General features: G+C 41.4%; 1 protein-coding gene across 1 annotated transcript in view; it reads right to left on the bottom strand.

The window, feature by feature from the left end:
- crb2a (crumbs cell polarity complex component 2a) overlaps positions 1 to 19,528 on the bottom strand; it is a 52,953-nt gene extending 33,425 nt beyond the window's left edge. The window contains exon 1 of the mRNA XM_038306940.1: positions 19,311 to 19,528. Coding sequence (XP_038162868.1) covers positions 19,311 to 19,377 — 67 coding nt within the window. The 5' untranslated portion in view covers positions 19,378 to 19,528. The remainder of the gene's footprint in view (positions 1 to 19,310) is intronic.
- Between the last annotated feature and the right edge of the window lie 236 nt (positions 19,529 to 19,764).

Below are 19,764 nucleotides of genomic sequence, written 5' to 3'. Positions count from 1 at the left end.
CTCATGTACTATACAACTACAAAAACAGAGCGTGTCGCTTAGAGTTTTCATGTAACATCTGTATATTGGTTCTGACCAGATGACCCAGCCCCTGTTAATCCCCCTTATCAGTCTGGCTGACCAGGCTATGCAAAAATAATATTTGAGATGCTAAGTGCAATTCTATGGTTGATTAGTAGAAGTAGGTCAACGTAGCTGTAATATTCTTTCTAAAAATCTGATATTGGATTCTATGGATGCTTACAAAAGTGATAACAATGCAGACTTAGACCAAAGATTCAACAATGATTTTCCTTTAATCATAATTTTTTGTCTGACAGACCAAAGTCACAAAGTATATTCTGGATATGAGCGAGTATTAAAATGAAGGATGAAAAATGGACTGCAGTTGCCATTTAGGGTTGGAGCTTTGGGTGTATTTAAAATTACCTTGATAAACCAAAAGATAGAGCCGTTGCTGTAACATATGATGCCATCTTTTGTTAACTGTAGATAACATTGTGTGTTTTTCCCTTTGCATGTCTATTCTAACTTTTTTATTTTCTGTTCTTTTCACATTTTCTTGGTGTAATGTGCACAGTGTGCATACGATAAAGGATAGCACAATTCTATTCTATTCTGTTCTATGTTAACTAGATTTTGATTCTACTAATGATATTACCAACTCAGTGTTCCTTTGGTAAACTTGTTTTTTTCCTAGATGAAGCTACTAATTGAGTCTTTGTGTACTTAAATTACTTTTAAAGGGGACTTATTATGCACAATTCCCCTTTTGTATGTCGGGTCTCTACTGCTCCCTGAAACAGTGTAAGAGCAAAAATAGACTCATGCTGTAGCTTGCATGAGTCTGGCTGTTTGCAACGGGCAAATAGTTGAAATCTTGCAGGTAATGAACAAGCTTTGAAAAACAAGATAAAAATGCATGATAAACAGGAAATAATCATCATGTTGCTCATTAATAAATAACTTTAACTCCACCTGCACATAACTGAAGGAAGATTTATTCACTAAGAGGATGTTCAGCTTCCTGGTTAGACTTAGACAGATTTTATTTATCATTTTGTTTAGTGTAAAACTAAAAGAAATTCATTTGGAACAGCTCTCTGGACAATTTCATCTTTTTTTTAAAGTGCAGCCTTAAAAAAATCTAAAAAAAAAATCTACAAAAAAAAAAAATATATATATATGTGTGTGTGTGTGTGTATGTGTGTGTACAGAATACATATTAACAGTAATATAACTGTAAATTTACAGTTCTAACATTTTTTATATAATGATAAAATATAATAAATATAATAAAATACAATACAATAAACCCATTTTAAAGAACATTCAGTTCTCAGTGTAGTTTATTACATTCACAAAGGCAGCAGAGTAAACTGAACAAAGTAGTCACACCAGCTGTCAGTGCTGATTTAGATCAGATCAGTTGTTTTAGCCCAACCTGCCTTGGATCTATTTCTTACTAATTTAGAAATTGTGCCTGTTTGACTGGAGATCAAAAGGACAATGCTGTCTCTTAAATCAGAGCGTATATATTATAATCATCACACACAGCAGATAAAGAACAAGGCTTACTATTAGTGCATCTTGTTAATCATACTACCCTCTAAGCTGGAGCTTCTGTGTCTGTACAGAAGATAAAGTGGTAAATCTCTAACCGGAGAGGTCAGAGGTCAACTGTCCATCTGAATGATGCATCGTAAAGAATTGTTCTTTATTGTGGACAGAGGTGTGTGTAACTGCACATCTTTTGCAAAGGACATTGCCTTCGGTTTTATTTTTGTGTTCTTTTTAATTTTATGAATTTCTTGGAAACCTGCTTTAATCCTTGACCTGTTTTTCCCCTTTCACGACAGAGGGATGATGTCATTTTCAATTCTGATTAAGTTGCATCCTACCTTTAGTCTGAGGTGGAGACACTAACTACGTTTGAAATTTCACAGATTACTGTGGGCTTTAGTGGGGGTTAGCCACCTGCGCAGCAAATGAATTACAAGTGGTTGTCTGAAGATTAGATCCAAGGGATGTAAGAAGGTGTAAGAACAGTTTCAGGAATGTCTGTAGGATTTAAGAGAGGAAGTAATCGGGTTCTCCCTTGAAAGAAAAACAAATCATGCACAATAATGCAACATAATGCAGTGATAAGCCATGTTGAGGAAGTGTCATCTACCAGTGTGCAAAGAGTATTTTACTACAGTAGATCTCAAAAGAAACAATACAACCTGGACACATGTAACAGGGATGAACTGGTTTCCAGTATGAAGGATTGAAATAGTTACAATTTTAATCAGTGGTGGATAAAGTACTCAACAGTAGCACTTGAGTAAAAGTATTGATACTCATAGTCAAATTTTACTCAACTTGAAGTAAAAGTTATTAGGTCCAACATCTATTCAAGGTATAGAAGTACGCACTTTTGAAAATACCTATGTATTCAAAAGTACATGCTTTTAAATGTACTTTGGTATTAAAAAAATACATTTAAAATGTTCTAATATCAATATATTTCTGTATCATTTTCCGAGTTATTTTAAAGAACCTTGTAACTTTCAGAAACAACTTGATGTATTGATGCGTAGAACCACCTGCTATAGATTCTGCACTACCTGGAAAGAACTTAAGCTTAAAAATGCAAAAAAAAATAAGGACAGTTTTTGTGATTATTATTTCTTTCTTCAACACAAACCAAAAAGAAAACAGGAGTGTCTTAATTCTCCTCATACTTTCACTATGGAAAAGAAGTTTGAGGTTGAATCTATTAATACAAAAAACTATAACTGTTATCTGAGAAATTATACTACTGAACAATTTGACTACATAGCAACAACTAACACCTTGATAAAATTATAAACTATAAATAATATCTGTTCTGAGTTTCTCACATTTTGTGGAATGTCAAGCAAATTTCTAAAGTTGCGGTTTCCATATTCAGTCCTAAGGGATCTATCTGCCATGTCGCATTTCAAGAAAGAAAAACAGCAACAGCAGATTATAAAGCTAAGCTAAGCTAAAAGGAACAAGGAACTAGCAGCTTCCTCGAAATGTAGTGGAGTAGGAAGTACAATATTTGACTTTGAAATGTAGTTGGGTGAAAGTTGTAAGTCCTTTACAGGTGGATGAAGTTGGAATAGAAAAGGAAAATTCTGAACTTTTATGTATTTTCACATCACAACAATCAATCAGGGACTAGATGTGGCTGTGATGTAGAGTGGAGGAGCTTTTTCCAGTCAAAATACAAATAAGGTAGAGATAATATTGTTCACATATAATAAAAGGTTTTCAGGAGGCTTTTATAAAAGTTATTTTAGTGATTTTTGCACCAATCATCATCTAGAATATATAAAATTCTGTATTTTCCTGATGAAATATCAGAGTCACTCAAAATGTACTACCCATAACATACATGTCTGTTTACAGCTCAGGTTTCTTTCCATTTAAAATATCAAGATACCAAACAGAAAGTGAAAACAACTTTGAGAAAGAGGGCAGCATACCTGACAAATATTTAGTACTTTCACAAGAGAGAAACTCTTCCCAATTGTGTTTTTTCCCCTTTACATTGGTCCACTAGTGTAGCCAGAGTGTGGAGCTGAGCTGCAGGCTTCCCAGAGGCTAAAGGGTGATGATATACAACACCCTTGGTCATGCAGGCTTTTCAACACAGACTAAAGATGTAATGTGTGTTTGATATACTTTTGTTAGTAAAAAAGAGCTGCAGATTGGGTCATAAACTGATGAGATGTTGGAGATCGGCCTATTTTTCAGTGTAGTCCTGTTTCTCTGACTGTGACTAACTGGATGTGCTCTCTTCATCCTCTGACATGGGAGCTGGCTCGGAGCTCGTTTGCCCTTCTGTGTTTCCTGGACTGGGAGCTGGTTGACAGCTGCCTTCTGTATCTCTGCTTCTTTCTGTATCTCTGCTTCTGTCTCCTTGAACCCCAGTCAGCCTTGGCAGATGGCCGCTCACACTGAGCCTTGTTTTCTTGATGTTAAAAGGGAGTTTTTCCTCTCCACTGTCGCTACACGCATGCTTAGTGGGAGGGATTGCTTTAGAGTCAATGAGTCGATGCAATCAGCTGGTTTTCCGTAGATAGAAAACTTTGAATTAATTTTTACTGGATGATCTGATGAACTATGTGTTGGGAGCTGGAGAAAATCCCATCTTTCTCCAGCAGAGTCCGCCGTGGATCCTCTGAGGGAGCCTCCTGCACAGGTGCAGCTCATCAAGACCATCAGAGGATCCACTACATAACCTGTCTTCAGACCTTACCTCAACGCCGCAGTGTTGTTCCAGTTGGTCAGCGCTAAAGCCTTGCTCCTTGTGAATCTCCATGACCTTGAATCCAGATAGGATTCTAACTTCTCTCTCTGTGTTCCCAGGAAACCCGAGTCTCTTCTGTGAAAGCTCTTGGAGAGCTAACCTGCCGAGCCGACCCTCTGAGCCAAACCCTGAAGACTTTCTGAGAAATCCCAAGCAGCTCAGGACTAGAGCTGGAAGAACCAAACTAAGGTCTGCCCAAGCTAGACGTGAGACGCTGAAGCAGCTACGGACTCTGCTGATAAACTCTTCTCCAGAACCAACAGAAACTCCCCCAAGGAGAATTACTCAAGAACCCTCAAGGTACTATCTGAGCTCACTTGAAAACCAAGCCCTGCCAGCAGTTCATAACAGCTCTGTCTCTCACGCAGACTCCAGTGAAACCAGGACCCAGGCCCGAACCAGATCCCAGTTCATATTGTGTTGTGCTTAATAAACTGTTGAACTTTTATCCTCGTGTCCGCCTTGTGGTGTTCTGCATAACTGGGTCTCCATTTGAGAACCCATCATGACAGAACACTGCGGCCAAACTCAAGGCCCAGCAGATCACCAACTCCGTCGATTAGAGGAACAGGCTGCCCAAATCCATGGACATGGCCTGGCTCTACGTGAGTTAAACACCCACATTGAAAGACAGAATCAAGCTATCCAAGGTTACGTAAATTACTTCAACAGCGCTAATGCTGCGTTTTTACAGCAACCATTTCCGGGTCCAGTCCCTCCCCCGAGGTCACAACCTGTGACGTCATCAGAGTTCCGCCCTAGTCTTCCAGAGAAATTCTCCGGTAACATGAAGGATTGCAAAGGATTTTTATTCCAGTGTCGGTTGATTTTTCAGAACTCCCCTGGTAGCTTTCCCACAGATCACAAGAAGATAACGTTCATTCTCTCTCAGTTAACAGGAAGAGCCTTGGAATGGGCTCAGGCAAGATTTGCCATCGACGACAGTTTAAACTGCCATTTTTCTGATTTCATAGCTGAATTTACCCAGGTCTTCAACCAGGAAACTGACCAAACTATTGATTCCAGAGCTCTTTTCAACCTCAAACAGGGAAATTCATCTGTGGCAGATTTTTCGATTAACTTCCGGGTTAAGGCGGCAGCTTCCGGATGGAATCAAAGCGCCTTAAAGGGAGCTTTCTTCATGGCATTAAATGAACAGATTAAAGATGAACTAGCAACCCTCGACGAACCAGCTTCCCTCGAAGATTTAATCCGCCTCTCCATCAGACTTGATAATAGGATTCGAGCCAGAAACAGTTCTAAGAAGCAGAATAATTTCTCTCCTGCCTCTCTTAACGTGACTGTGTGTTCTCCTTCTACAGAGCAGATGCCCACTCAGAGGTCTAAGCTCCAGTCTCTTTCTTTGCCTTTTCAAGCCTCTCATTCGGGAGAAAGGGACTCCGAACCCATGCAGGTGGGACACACTAGGCTCACTCCTGAGGAGAGACAGAGGCGGTTCCTAAGTAAACTATGTATCTACTGCGGTGAGAGTGGACACTTTATCGCCTCCTGCCCGGCAAGATCAAAAGCCGGGGCCCGCCAGTGGATCTGAGGAGTCTGGCGGGCCAATTAAACACAACAAAATCTCCTCGTTTGATGCTTCCAGCCACCCTGTTCTGTGATAACCAGAGTCTTTCTTTTTCCGCCTTCATCGACTCAGGCTGTGAGTGTAATTTAATAGACTCTAACCTCGTCCAGCAACTTCACATAAAGACCGTTCCCCTTTCCCAGCCTCTCAGTGTTTCAGCCATCGACGGAAAGACTCCACCGCGTAACCCATCAAACCCAGCCCCTCGAGCTACTTCTATCAGGTAACCACCGAGAGACAATAACCTTCTTTGTTTTTCCCTCTGCATGTTCCCCATTGGTCCTCGGGTTTGAGTGGTTGGAGAAGCATAATCCTCACATTAACTGGACTAAACGTCTCCTGGAATCATGGTCCACTACGTGCCACGAAACATGCCTTCGTTCAGCTGCCCCTATGGTGGGGCCTCCTAGTGGTGGGGGGGAGATGGACTCTCCTGACCTTTCTTCAGTTCCCTCTGAGTATCACGACTTAGCCCCTGTCTTCAGTAAGGTCAGTGCTACGTCCCTACCTCCACACAGACCATATGATTGCGCCATTGAGCTTTTACCTGGCGCTCCTCTTCCTAGCAGCAGACTGTATAACATTTCCAAGCCTGAAAGAGAAACTATGGAGAAATACATCAATGAATCATTAGCTGCTGGAATTATTCGTCCTTCTTCCTCTCCGCTGGGTGCAGGGTTCTTCTTCGTGGGCAAGAAGGATGGTTCCCTGAGGCCATGCATTGATTATCGGGGTTTAAACCAGATCACAATTAAAAATAAATACCCTCTGCCTCTTCTTGCTTCTGCTTTTGAACCTGTGCAGGGAGCTACAGTGTTTACTAAGTTGGACTTAAGAAACGCTTATCATCTTCTGAGGATACGAGAGGGCGATGAATGGAAGACTGCCTTTAAGACTCCTTTGGGTCAATTCGAATATCTGGTAATGCCCTTTGGTTTAACCAATGCACCTGCCTGTTTTCAGGCCCTAGTAAACGATGTTCTCAGAGATTTCCTCAACGTGTTTGTTTTTGTGTACATTGATGACATTCTCATTTATTCCAAGGACCTCAATGAACACAAGAGACATGTCCGCCTTGTCTTACAGAGACTTCTGGAGAATAAGCTGTTCGTGAAAGCCGAGAAGTGCGAATTCCATCAACCGTCAGTCACCTTTTTGGGGTTTGTGCTCGAGGGCGGTCAGGTAAAACCTTCTGAGGATAAGATCAAAGCTGTTTTAGACTGGCCAGTCCCTGAGAACCGAAAACAGCTACAGAGGTTTCTTGGATTCGCTAACTTCTATCGACGTTTCATAAGAAACTACAGTCAAACCGCCCTTCCATTAACCTCTCTCACCTCCATCAAACGAACCTTTCAGTGGACCCCTGAGGCTCAAGCAGCATTTGAAAAACTAAAATCATTGTTTTCCAGAGCTCCTGTTCTCATCCAACCTGATCCAGCAAAACAGTTCATCCTAGAGGTGGATGCTTCTGACTCCGGAGTTGGAGCAGTTCTCTCCCAGAGGCTCGATTCTGATCAAAAGATACACCCCTGTGCTTTCTTCTCCCGTAGGCTTTCCTCAGCTGAACAGAATTATGACGTGGGCGACCGTGAGCTCCTGGCTATTAAGCTGGCGTTGGAGGAATGGAGGCATTGGCTGGAGGGAGCTGAGCATCCAGTTCTTGTGTGGACAGACCACAAGAATCTGGCTCACATCCAGTCAACTAAACAGGCAAATCCTCGCCAATCCAGGTGGTCAATCTTCTTCTCACGTTTCAACCTTATCATTTCCTACAGACCCGGATCCAAGAACGTGAAGCCCGATTCTCTCTCTCGTCTCTACTCTGTGGATCATCCTGAGACACCTGAACCCATCCTCCCAGCTTCATGTACCATTGGAGTGGTCAACTGGGAGATATCGGACCTCATCAACTCGGCCCTAGCCACTGAACCAGACCCAGGTACCGGTCCTCCTAACCGCACATATGTCCCATCTTCAGTCAGGTCCCGTCTTATCCAGTGGATGCACGCCGCCAAATTCACCGCTCATCCAGGAGTGAGTAGGACTATAGCTCTCATCTCCAGGCGCTTCTGGTGGCCCAAACTCCACAGAGACGTTAAGGAGTATGTGTTGGCTTGCCCCACCTGTGCCCGCAACAAAGCCTCACACCAACCTCCTTCTGGCCTGCTTCAACCACTTCCTGTTCCCTCGCGCCCATGGTCTCATATAGCTATAGATTTTGTCACCGGCCTCCCAGTCTCCCGAGGTATGTCCACTATTTTAACCATTGTTGATCGTTTCTCGAAGTCCTGCCATCTGGTTCCCCTCAGGAAACTTCCCACGGCCTTCCAGACTGCTCAGCTATTAATAAAACATGTTTTCCGGCTTCATGGCATCCCCCAGGAGATCCTATCGGACAGAGGTCCACAATTCATCTCGCAGGTATGGAAGGCCTTCTGTTCTGCTCTCGGCTGCAAACCATCTCTCACTTCAGGTTACCATCCTCAATCAAACGGCCAGACAGAACGCATGAACCAGCAACTGGAATCCACCCTCCGCTGTCTCACTTCCAACAACCCTGTGGATTGGAGTCAATACCTCCCGTGGATAGAATATGCCCATAACTCTCTCCGTTCTGCATCCACTGGACAGTCCCCGTTCCAGGTCAGTCTCGGTTACCAACCACCTCTTTTCCCTGCAGATGAGAGAGAGATATCGGTGCTGTCCGTTAACCATCACATCCGTCGCTGCCAGAGGATATGGAGGGAAACAATCGCAACACTCAACCAGTCAACCGAGTCAGTCAAGCGTTTCGCTGACGCTAAGAGACGCCCCGCCCCTGAGTATTCTGTGGGCCAAGAAGTTTGGCTCTCCACTCGAGACATCCCCCTCAAGGGGATGTCTCGAAAACTCTCCCCGAGATTCATTGGGCCTTTCAAGATTTCTCGCATCATCAACCCCTCCTCTGTTCGTTTGCAACTTCCCCAGACCCTCCGTATCCATCCCACGTTCCATGTTTCTCAGATTAAACCTGTTTCCTCGAGCCCTCTGTGCCCACCGTCCGACTCCCCACCACCCGCCCTGGAGGTCGATGGCCATCCGGCCTTCACGGTGCGCCGCATCGTAGACTCCCGTCGACGAGGTCGCGGATGGCAGTACCTCGTCGACTGGGAGGGCTACGGGCCTGAAGATCGTCAGTGGGTCCCAGGCTCGTACATCCTCGATCCTACACTCATAGAGGAGTACGAGCGTTCCTGTCCATCCACTTCCTCCGGACCGCCAAGGGGCGGTCGTTGAGGGGGGGGTACTGTTGGGAGCTGGAGAAAATCCCATCTTTCTCCAGCAGAGTCCGCCGTGGATCCTCTGAGGGAGCCTCCTGCACAGGTGCAGCTCATCAAGACCATCAGAGGATCCACTACATAAGCTGTCTTCAGACCTTACCTCAACGCCGCAGTGTTGTTCCAGTTGGTCAGCGCTAAAGCCTTGCTCCTTGTGAATCCCCATGACCTTGAATCCAGATAGGATTCTAACTTCTCTCTCTGTGTTCCCAGGAAACCCGAGTCTCTTCTGTGAAAGCTCTTGGAGAGCTAACCTGCCGAGCCGACCCTCTGAGCCAAACCCTGAAGACTTTCTGAGAAATCCCAAGCAGCTCAGGACTAGAGCTGGAAGAACCAAACTAAGGTCTGCCCAAGCTAGACCTGAGACGCTGAAGCAGCTACGGACTCTGCTGATAAACTCTTCTCCAGAACCAACAGAAACTCCCCCAAGGAGAATTACTCAAGAACCCTCAAGGTACTATCTGAGCTCACTTGAAAACCAAGCCCTGCCAGCAGTTCATAACAGCTCTGTCTCTCACGCAGACTCCAGTGAAACCAGGACCCAGGCCCGAACCAGATCCCAGTTCATATTGTGTTGTGCTTAATAAACTGTTGAACTTTTATCCTCGTGTCCGCCTTGTGGTGTTCTGCATAACTGGGTCTCCATTTGAGAACCCATCATGACACTATGCCTTGAGATGACATGTGTTGTGAATTGGCTCTATAGAAATAAACTGAATTGGATTAAATTAAATACAATTCTAAGGTGTTCAGTAACTTTCTATGGTGTAATTACAACTTCATGTTGCACCCTGAGCACATTTCATTTCGATATATTACATTTGTTCGCTGTATTATTGATTTGTTTAACGTGACCGTTAATTGTTTGGCTAATTCTGTTGTTTGGAACATCGCATCTAGTTGATGTTTAGGCACATCTGATCTGTGCTCTACGTCAATGTAAGTGGTGGGAGAAGCAGAAAAAGAATTGAAGAAGAAGAGTGCGATGGATTGATCTGCATGTCCATGCCGGGCTGCTCCAGAGAGAACAATGTTAAAAAAGAAAAAACGTGCAGCATGGGTCTAATAAGACAGCATGGGTCTAATAAGACAGAGTCATTTCTGTTTCAGGAGTGCAACATTCAAATTTGTATGTCTGACTAATCAGAACTTCAAGAATAAAACAATTTTATTAGGACAAACATTGAAAAAACTGTAATGTGACAGCAATAGCTCTGAACATAGTAAAGTATGTTTTTTTTACGTAAAAAATTGTAATTTTACAATTCAGTTTATTAAAAATCTTACTTTGGGATATAACCCAAAGAGAAAAACATGGAGAGCAACATTTGCTACTAGTTCCAGCATTTTTTATTGTCATTACATTGTCACAAGTACCGAGCAATGAAATGAACTCTTTGTATTCTCATTCCCTTGGGGAGCAGTGGGCTGCCATTGTGCGGCACCTGGGGAGTAGTGTGGGGTTAATGCCGCCACTCCCCAAAGCAGACATTAGTTAAGGACCCACACTGGCAGCTGTGATACAAACCCAGGCTTCCTATTTGCAGGACAGGTGACTTACCCCTTGATCTAGCTGAACTTTATTGATTTACCTCTACAGTTAACCCATCCCCTTGGGGAGCCATCCGCCGCCATCGTGGGGTGCCCAGGGAGCACTGTGGGGCTAAGGTTCTTGCTCAGAGACCAAGAGTGAAGCTTGAAAACAGGACCTCAGGATTCCAAGCTCTATGCCACTCCCACTTGGCAAAACAAAGCAATCTCCTTCCCCCAAAACTAGAACTAAGCACCAAATTTGTCAAAAAAGTATAATTGACTAAATGTAAATATGCATTAAGGTGTTTTTTTAAGAGTTTCGTACAAAAAACATGAGATAATTAAACTAATTTGGTCTTGAAAATGGCCTCTCATTATTTGTCATCAATATTCTTTATTTAACTCATCATCTTTTATTAATTTTGTTTTCACATGTTTATGAGTGTTTATTTGCTGTCAATTAAGATTTTTGTTTTAAAACTTTTGAGGGGGATCATTTTGCAGTTCTTGGGATTAATGCATATTCTATATGGCATTTCAAATAACAATTAGTCATTTCAAGAGAAGAGAACGCAAGAATTTATGTAATAATGTATTTTATTTAGTGCTAAAATACTATTAGCACTGAATTCCTATTCACCAGTAGTTAAAGTGAAACAAAAACTCAACTCCAATGATGATGTAACACTAATGTCTACCAGGCATTTTATATACTCTCTGCTTACTGTACATAGTTAACAGCATTATTCCCAGCAGAGCTATTTTATCGCCTCAACCAAGAAAAATTCTGTATTTGACTGTCAGTTCTGACTTTTTGCTAAATGACACTATGTTATATTCCCCTAATCCTCATTTTCCCCTGGTTCTTTACTCAAGCAGCTTTGACAGCCACCATGACCTCTTCAACCTCTCCATTTTGTAATCGCTTTGGCATCTTGAGGACAATCCCCCTGCTCCTCTAATCTTCTGGCACGATACCTGTACAGATTAAGTCTTTAAGACGGAATGTTCGTTCCTTCATAGATCCTTCCTCTTTAGCTCTGTCTTTGGGTGTGTATCTTCGAATGGTGAACAGTGTTTATAGATAAACATAGGGAGGCAGGTTAATTGTAGTCTGGGTCGAGTTTGTGACATCACAATCTGCCTCAAATCTGACTGAGATATGTTCTTACCTAAGCTGCTCCACATGACAGTGTAGTGTGAGAGAATTTTCTTGTAGTTACTAAGAGCTAAAAGACATCCAAACACACCGTATCCTAATAAATCAGTTCGGTAATTACAAATACAAAACCCTCTTTTAAATATGACACAGTCAGTCACAACAGCTTAATTGGCATTCCATTCTCATATATGAAAAGCTATATATTCTTCATATATATTAGAAGCATCAATAAATTCTCATTTCCTTTAACATATTTTGATAAAGACAGTTGCAGGTTTTTTTCCTTTCCTATCTTTCCTATCTGTTTCTTTTATTCTTATCCATCTGTAAAAGGACAGACAACTTAAACAATTAACACTAGAAATACCAGGATTTTTCTGCCTACCTAGAACTACCAGAGAGGGGTCAATTGACCCGGCGGCCTTTCCCGAATACACTAATCACTCATTTTGTCATGGTAATGAGGCTGTTATGGGCCATGTGTGGGGTGAGGGGTGAGGGGGTCACACCTCACAGTGGTAACAGCCAAGACAAACAGGGACAGACAGCTTCTTCCCAGTGTGTTACAGTTTTTCTCCCTTGGTTTTGCCCATTTCTTGAAATTGATATGTCATTCTCAAAACATGGACAAATCCCAAAACTAATTTGCAGTTCCTCACAACAGAATGGCATTTATCATAACTTTCATCAAATTTCAAATGCTTTTGTACATGTCCCAATCATTTAGTACATCCTTGCAAATGGTTATGTACAAGTAAGAGTAATAAAGATAATTGTGCAAAGAACATTCTATGAGTTGCAAAAAAATGTGCAAAAAAACATACTAGGTCAGTTGAGGCAGACAAGATTAACATGACCAGGAAAGAGTGTTGACAGATACATTTATGATATAATATAGAGATATAGAAGTAAAAGAAATGAGACATATTTCAAGTCAGTATTTCCATAGTAGGGCTGGGCGATAATTCAATAACGATATATATCGATCGATAGACGTGTGGCGCAATAGAAAAAAAGATGGTCGATAAAAGTTCGATAAAAAAGAAACGCAGTTTTCCTTCCTTCTCATTGTAGCCTAGCATGTAGGTTTATGCTAGTCACTGCTTCCTCCCAACCAATCACAATCGCAGACCCAGGCACGCCGTCACCAAGCGCCGCCCTCTCAAACCACAACACAGAGCACATGAAGATGTCGCAGCAAGGAGAGGCGGAGGAAATTGTTTCAAAGAAAGGTTTTTGTAGTTCGGCAGTCTGGCAGTATTTCGGTCATGGCAAGTCGGACAAAAAACAAACCACAGTCATCTGTAAAATGTGTCGGGAACCAGTGAAAACGAAGTCTGATAACGCAACCAACTTTTTTTATCATCTCAGCCGCTCACACCCGCAGAAGTACGAGCTGTGTGGGCCCCGGCGCGGCTCTCCTCCGAGGAATCTTCGGGAAATATATATATATATTCAGTTCTGGGCAGTTTCCCACGTAGTTCTAACAATTGAGATTAAAATGCTGAGGGGCCAGCAACTTCAAAGTAATAACTCAGGTTAAAGCAGGAAACGAGGGCGGCGGCGGTGGGGGGGCATTTATTTATTTGTTATATTCATTTTGGTCACTTTTCTGGTCACTTTAGTTTATTCTTTGTCAGTATTTAATAACATAACCCAGGTCTCTTAAGTTATTTTTCTTTAAAACAATTCTGTTATGGTTAAAAAAGTTAAATAAAGATTTAATTCGAAGTCTGTGTTTGTGTTTTTTATTAAAATTAAATCATCTAGCAATATTATAAAAAGTCCAGGCAGAGCTGCACATAAAATATGGTTTCAAATCTTTTCAATAATTATCGATATCGATCAATATGCATTTTTTTTTATTGATAAGCTTTTTTTCTATATCGCCCAGCCCTATTCCATAGTGTAATCAATAGTTCCATTGTGCCGTGATTGAAAGCTCAAGCCATAGTCTGAATTTTTCCAGAGTCCCTCTTGTCCCTCTTTTCAGTCTGTGACACTGTTGAATTGTTCATAAAATGTAATGTTGTCAAAAGTGATTGGAATCTGTTGTGGGGCATCACCATTGACGAACAACTTTTCCCGTGCAAGACTCGCTACTGTTTCCTACAGTACATTGCAACTAAACCAGACAAGTTTGGTATCAAGTTTTGGGTGGCGTGTGACTTGAAAACCAAATACGTCTGCAACATCCTCCCATATCTTGGCAAGGACCCCACTCGGCCTCGTGGGGAGAGAGTGTCTGAGAGTGTAGTCATGAGGCTGATGGAACCATTCTTGGACAAGGGCAGAAATGTTACCACAGACAATTTCTTTACATCACTGTCACTTGCAAAACGCCTATTTAGCCGGAATACAACCATCCTCGGCACAGTCAACAGGATTCGCCAACAAATCCCACCGTCAACTCGACAGATGCACAGCAATGAATTTACCACCCAGGTATTTTCATCCACTGGTGCCACACTGACTGTGTATGCGCCCAAGCGGAAGAAGACTGTGTATGTTCTCAACGATTGAGAATGGAGAAAACCACCAAAAAGAAGCCAAACACCATCACACTCTACAACACAACAAAGTGCGGCGTCGATATCATGGACCAGATGGTGCGGGAATACACTGTCCGCGCAGCAACAAGGCGCTGGCCAGTAGCAGTGTTCTACAACATGATAGACATTGCAGCACTGAATGCCCACGTGCTCTATCAATTATGCACCGGGAGAAAGGAAAGACGGGTGGATTTCCTGTTTGAACTGGCAAGAGAGTTGGCTCACTCCCACGTGGGTATGAAAAAGGCCCAAAAGGAGCAATTGCTTCGGCAACAACCCTCCACACCACAACTCGGACAAAGAGCCAAGTGTCAGGCTAAAATCAAATGCAAGGACAACAGTGCGCTGTGAAAAGTGTTACAAATACACATGTGGGAAATGCCGAAAGGAGCAATGGCAGTGCCAGAATTGTTAGTGACTGCTCAAATGCATTTCACTCATTTGCATTCTTTGTAAATATGCTTTTTTTCTTTGTAATTTCTTTTTCTTCTATCTTTGGCACACAAAAATAAGTTACTTGAGTCACAACCTTCCACACGAAAACTGGGAAAACAGTTGCTTTTGCATTCATTGTAAATATGTTTTGTATTTTTTTAACAATAAATGTTTAGAGTTTTGATCCCAAATTCTCGTTGATCCTGATGATTCACTGCATAAAAATCCACTAAAAACTGGCCAAGCTTTTAGCCTGTGTAGCTTCCCCACACAGGCTCAAGCGACTCTGTGACTCAAGTGACAGCTATGAGCTGCTAACAGCCACATTTCCACAACAAAAGGAGTGTCCGCAGGAGGTCCAAAGGGTCAAATGACCCTCTTGTAGGGCTTTTAGGTAAAAAGGTAAATTGACCCCTCCGTAGAAGTTCTAGTGTTAAAATTTACTGTAGCGAAACCTGATACCAGAAGGACACTGTATGGTGGCACAGTTTGTAGCACTGTTGACTTGCAGCAACACGCTTCGGGGTTTGAGTCACACTCAATTTCAATTCAGTTTATTTCTATAGCGCCAATTCACAACACATGTCATCTCAAGGCACTTTAGAGTTCAACCAGATCATCCAGTCAGATTGATTCAAAGTTTTCTAAGGAAAACCAGTTGATAGCATCGACTCATTGACTCTTCAGCAATCCCTCACACTAAGCATGCTTGTAGCGACAGTGGAGAGGAAAACTTCCCTTTTAACAGGAAGAAACCTCCAGCAGAACCAGACCCAGTTTGAGCGGCCATCTGCCGGGGCCGACTGGGTTTCAAGTCTAGTTTGCATGTTTTCTAGTTTGCGGTTCTCTCTGGGCTCTACAGCTTCCTCCCAAAGTCCAGAAGCATGACTGCTAGGTTAACTTCTCTCTAAATTGCCTTAGGTGTGATTGTGTCTGTGTGCATGTCCTTCCCTGTCTCTGCCTTGCGATAGAATGGGGACCTATCCACTGCCTTTTGATCAAATTTTTATGAGTCAACAGCACAAACAGTGATCAGACCCAAATTAAATGAAACAGGAGGTAAGAAAGTATTCAAGTATTTAACCCTTTTGTCTTCTTTTTGTATTCTTCTTCAGAGAATATACATTTAGAATGCTTATTCCATTATTATATTTGATACTTCAGAAAGGAGCATTTATACAATGAATTTACACCATAATACATGACAACGCCCAAGAAAAGGAGATGATGGACACTGGTTTAGAAGATTTATAGGTAAGAAATCGAGAAGAAGAAAACCAAACCAAGCCCCCCAAAAAGTCTGCTAAAATTGCAGCTTGAATAAATTTTTTTAAGATTGAAATTTGTTTGTTGGGGAAAAAAGATGATGCTCTGAAAACTGAACCATATTGACTGCTGTGTTTGTTTCAGTATTATAAACTGCTCATGTTCTGCTATCCCTTCCCCTCTCTACCACATTTTAATGTTACTTTGTTAAAGAAAATAAGATCTTAAGCAGCACTGAAGACAGGAGAGGAGCAGATGTTCTGTATTTGCTTCCCTCTGTAGCTGGTAAATGGACATTAGAGGACATAATGATCCATAATAATGTTCTATAATACGATTAAGTGGTTTCTTTATAGCTTCCTTCTTATCTGCTTCACTTTGTCTTGACTAAATTAATATATTTAGAAAAAACACTTCATTGCCATTTTAGGTTTTTTTTTCTTACATATTCATGGAATCTTAAAAAGTTTAACAGGTTGTTTTTTTTACGCCAAATGGATAAGATGTTCTTTAAAAGAAAGATAGAAAAAGAAAATATCCATCAAAAATTGTTCCAAAAATTCAAAAAATGTGTTTTTCATTTTTAACTAGAGAAAAATCTTCAGACCCCACACCAAGCAGATGCATAAACATATTGCACTTTTGATAAATCTATCAATATTCTCTTTCCAGAACAACTCAAGTGGAAAGATTTTAGTTTCACCTGGTTTAATTTCATACAAATTTTTATTTAAGGAACTTTTGGCTATCCAATTATTAATTGATTATTCAAAAGAAATTATTGACAGATAAATTAATTTGGGAAATAATCATTAGTTGCAGCCCTAATCTATTCGAGCCCGTTTGAAGGAAAGCTCCTGCTTTAGGTGGAGGAGTTAAGTATTTATGAGTGAGGGATCAATAGACTGCAGAATCTGCTAGTTCAATCTCTTACGTTATGCTGTCTCCAGTTTTTCTCATTGTAGCTTAATCTGGTCTGTTCCTGTTTGGCTGTGACTCCATCTTGGAGAGAAATATCAGCTGTGCTGCTGCCATCAACACTTTTGTTTATAGCTGTTGGAGATCGGCCTGTTTTCCAGTGTAGTCCTGTTTCTCTGACTGTGACTAACTGGATGTGCTCTCTTCATCCTCTGACATGGGAGCTGGCTCGGAGCTCGTCTGCCTGGCTGTGTGTTTCCTGGTCAGGGCCGCCTGTGGAGCTGGTTTACGGTTGCTTTCTGTATCTCTGCTTCTGTCTCCTTGAACCCCAGTGGGCCTCAGCAGATGGCCGCTCACACTGAGCCTGGTTCTGCTGGAGGTTTCTTCCTGTTCAAAGGGAGTTTTTCCTCTCCACTTTCACTACAAGCATGCTTAGTGTGAGGGATTGCTGGAGAGTCAATGAGTCGATGCAATCAGCTGGTTTTCCTTAAATAGAAAACCAATTTTAAATCAATTTGACTGGATGATCTGGTTGAACTGTAAATTGCCTTGAGATGACTTGTGTTGTGAATTGGTGCTATAGAAATAAACTGAACTGAATTGAATTGAAGCATTGGTGCAACTGTTGCTGTGCTGTGGACTCTGCTCCAGTCTGTTCTGGTGAAGAGAGAACTGGGCAAAAAAGGCTTTCCATTTACTGGTCCTTCTACATTCCTACCCTCACCTGTGGTCATGGAATTTGGACCATGGTCAAAAGAACCAGATCTTAGATCCAAGAGGCTGAAATGAGGGGGGCAGGGCTCTGCCTTAGAGACAGGGTGAGGAGCTTGGTCATAGAGCTGCTCCTTCTCCACATCAAAAGGGGTCAGCTTAGGTGGATCTTACATCTTTTTCAGATGCCCACTGGATGCCTACTTTTGGTGGCCTTCAGGCATCTCCCACCAGGGGACGGTTAGGACACCCTGAAGGGACCATGTGTCTCAGCTGGTCCAGGAGCTCCTCAGGCTTTCCCCAGCAGAGCTGCAGGAAGTGTCTGGTAGTCTCTGCTGAGACAGCTGCCTCTGCTACCCAGTCCTAGATAAGCTGTCAGTGACTATGGTTGAATACATTTCCTATTAAAGACGTGCAAAGCTATGTAAGCATTAGTGCATTTCTTATGATATGATTGTAGCTTTTATTCCATTTAATTGATTTAACTTAATGACACAATAGAGCACAATAAAGCTTATCTTAAAGAGTAAAAGTTTTTTAGAAAACATAATTGGGCAGACTTGTATGATAATTCCCAACTACATCATATGCTGCATTACAGTTGAACATTTCTACTTCGAGTGATATTACTGCTTTCTAATTTTTGCATAAAATATTTTTATCGAAAGCAAAGTAAAACCAGAGTCAAGTTCCAGTTTTATATGTTTTAAGTAGTTTTTCAGTTCTGTTGAAAAAACTGTAATTCAGAGTCTGACTATACCCATCCATGCACAAACTATAAACAATAAATCCACTTTTAGAAAGGAGACACATTAAACAACCATTGCCTATTAACCATTTCTAAAAAAAATCTACATTTACAGGACATGATGTGACCTCATTCTGTAACTTCGTTGAAGCATAGAAAGATATGAACCAACTTTTTCTACTCCTTCATTGTTTGTTCTGATTTGAGCATGCACGACTGAGTGGTCTCATTCTGAGTCAGTCATGTGTGAAATCAGACACAGATTAACTGGACTCCCACCAGTTCAGAGCGCTCTTCATGCTATTAGTCTAAGAAAGTCTATAGCATAAGCAGCTTTGGTGATTAAATCATTTAGCCTCAACATGTTGTATCACTCTAGTTACATTTTATAAGAAATCATTTAAGTTTGTAATAATTATAAAGGGTGAAATAGACATTTCCAGTTTTTGAGCAAGTTCATGCACAGTTGAGGCACTGAAGAGTTCTTACATCACACAAAACTTTGTGAAAGTCACTTGCTTATGGAGGAGAATTGTTAATTATACTAAATTCCTATCCCTTCTGAACAAGTAAGAAACCACAGGAGATGCTAGATTATATTTTTTACAAGGATTACTTCTGCATATTATATACTTTTTAATAGGCTTATTAATGACAAGTAAGTGCAAAGTATTTTATTTAGTTTTGTGTGTTTATGTCCATTAATAAACTCTCCCAATGGGACTTTTACATTAAACAAAGATTGTCTCTACTCACCCCACTTAAACATCATCATTGTCAGCAGAAGTGTCTTTAGATTCAAATGAACTTTTCCCAGCTCCATGGTGAAGTTACAGACCTAAATCCATGGAAGAAAAAAAATGTGATCCTGGTTTAAAAAAGAAAAAGGCAAGCGTCTAAAGGCTGGCTTTCCCTACTGCGACCATCCATGCTTGGCCACAGACAGCCTTCCCTGGCCATAAGAAGAGTGATCAGCCATCAGTGGGAGAGAGAGATGTCAGGAAAACATGAGGTGGACTAACACCTGCTACTGTGAAAGAGTTCTTATTAACTCTTTCATTGCACTTCAGGGATTAAACCAATTATCTCAGTTATAAGGAAATAATTACATATAACTCTAATACCAGATGTAAACATAAACTTATAATGAAACAGAAATAGATAATTGCAATATACAGTATTACATTTATGAAGTTGTAAAATATATATA

This window comes from Cyprinodon tularosa, unplaced genomic scaffold, assembly GCF_016077235.1.
Source record: "Cyprinodon tularosa strain WSP-4 unplaced genomic scaffold, ASM1607723v1 ctg598, whole genome shotgun sequence".
NCBI classification, from domain to species: Eukaryota; Metazoa; Chordata; class Actinopteri; order Cyprinodontiformes; family Cyprinodontidae; genus Cyprinodon; species Cyprinodon tularosa.
This window is presented reverse-complemented; position numbering and strand designations above follow the sequence as displayed.